Source organism: Eufriesea mexicana, unplaced genomic scaffold (assembly GCF_001483705.2).
Source record: "Eufriesea mexicana isolate 0111107269 unplaced genomic scaffold, ASM148370v2 scaffold8076, whole genome shotgun sequence".
In the NCBI taxonomy this organism is placed as follows: Eukaryota; Metazoa; Arthropoda; class Insecta; order Hymenoptera; family Apidae; genus Eufriesea; species Eufriesea mexicana.
The window spans coordinates 534,741-536,657 of record NW_016915847.1 but is presented as its reverse complement, the minus strand read 5'-3'; the positions used below and the strand labels follow the sequence as shown (position 1 = coordinate 536,657).

The window sequence follows — 1,917 nt, the reverse complement described above, 5'->3', positions numbered from 1 at the left end:
ATCCCAGACCAGTCACTGCAGCTCGTCGAACATCGTCGTTGACATCAGAAACCTAGAAGCACATAGTCTAATGTGATCATAGTAATCGTGTTAATCCTCCTCGCTAACGTAATTTATTGCCTAAGGCGCTGGAAGAAAAGACTGGTGTCTTTTAGAACATTTCTCTTACTTCTAGGACACCTATTATGAGGTGCACAGGTGGCAGAAGGAGTAATTTAATTCTTAAACACAGACACAACACCTCTAACAAGTTCATAGACACATTGGTCCTGATGACTGACGTCGACTACCAAGAAAAATACACATGTTTCGGTTCTTGAAATTGTATTGGTGGACATTTAAATATTGAGACCCAAATGATCTAAGCCTCTATTATATATTTAATTGCACCACAGATCTAACACCCCTAACAAGTTCATAGACACATTGGTCCTGATGATTAACGTCAATTACCAAGAAAAATACACATGTTTCGGTTCTTGAAATTGTATTGGTGGACACTGAAATATTGAGACCCAAATGACCTAACCTATATTTAATTGCACCATAGACCCAACACCCCTAACAAGTTCATAGACAGATTGGGTCTCATAACTGATGTCGGCTACCAAAAAAACACACGTGATTCGATTCTTGAAATTGTATTGGTGGAAATTTAAATTTTGAGATCCGAATGACCTAACCTTCTATATATAATTCTTCATCACAGACCCAACACCCCTAACAAGTTCATAGACACATTGGTCCTGATGACTGACGTCGACTACCAAGAAAAATACACATGTTTCGGTTCTTCAAATTGCATTGGTGAAAATTTAAATATTGAAACCTAACCTAACCTTCTGGGATCTGTATAGTACTCGTGATTATTTCGAGTACTCGAAATCAGTGGTTCTCAACCTGCGTTGAATATTCCCAGGTGGTTCGTGACCTGGACCAAATTGTATACAAAGGGATTTATTTTACACGAGAATCCTCTTTCAACGGATTTTAGTACGAGATATTTGGACATATATTTTCAAGTGGAATATGATTTCCTTATTCCATTATCATTAATTGATACTTGCTAGATAAAGTTCTCTCATATGTTGTTATTTTTATATAACGACCTTTAATTAATTGCATTATTATCGTCAATTAGAGATAATATTTTTTAATCTCATTGATGACGATAGAATTCACTCTCTTGATATTGTCTTTATAAAATGCTTTGAAATAAGCAAAGCATGCTAGTCTATCTAGCCTATCTAGTTCCTGCTTCTTTACAAGCAGCATTTTTCAAAGACCTAGGATTTAATGCCTAATTTCAATCATCGTACAGTTATCAACGTCATACAAGGTAACTTCGATAACGTTTGATCTTCCACGTCAATTAAAATCGATGATTACAAAGGCGCCAGTCGAGCGAAACAATTTATATTCGTTCGTGAAAAACAGAGGTGACAGTGCACTCGTATGGCAGAACGAAAATGTTAAAATTTGATCGCACGATGATAATTAATTCGTCATAAGAATGTTTCTTTTTGATATCTCCATATTTCTCTTGTGACGTAGAAATTATAAATATTTGCAATTTGTAAATTATTCCTACGTTAAATTCTAATTTAATTATAATTCCATTTTGAACATAATTTCATTATTACAATTGCAGAAGAATTTATATAATTTATATTTTTATACTAAATTCCATATTTTCTTCTTATATTTTATAGAATTCTAATTGGATAAGAATTTAATATAGAAATATATAATTTAATAATTGTAATTATTAAATTTTTAAATTTTAAGTGTAAGTTTCAAATTATTATTAAATAATTATAATTATAAATAAATGAGAATTTAATATGAATTGTGTTATATTTTTACACAAAATTATATTACATAATTACATAAGGATTTAGTATAAAAATATATAAT

At 31.6% G+C, this 1,917-nt stretch overlaps 1 protein-coding gene across 1 annotated transcript in view; it reads right to left on the bottom strand.

The window, feature by feature from the left end:
* The window catches only part of Rpn2 (Regulatory particle non-ATPase 2), a 182,328-nt gene that overhangs the window by 164,658 nt on the left and 15,753 nt on the right, over positions 1-1,917 (bottom strand). The window contains exon 10 of the mRNA XM_017907450.1: positions 1-52. This exon is cut by the window's left edge and continues 1 nt beyond it. Coding sequence (XP_017762939.1) covers positions 1-52 — 52 coding nt within the window. The remainder of the gene's footprint in view (positions 53-1,917) is intronic.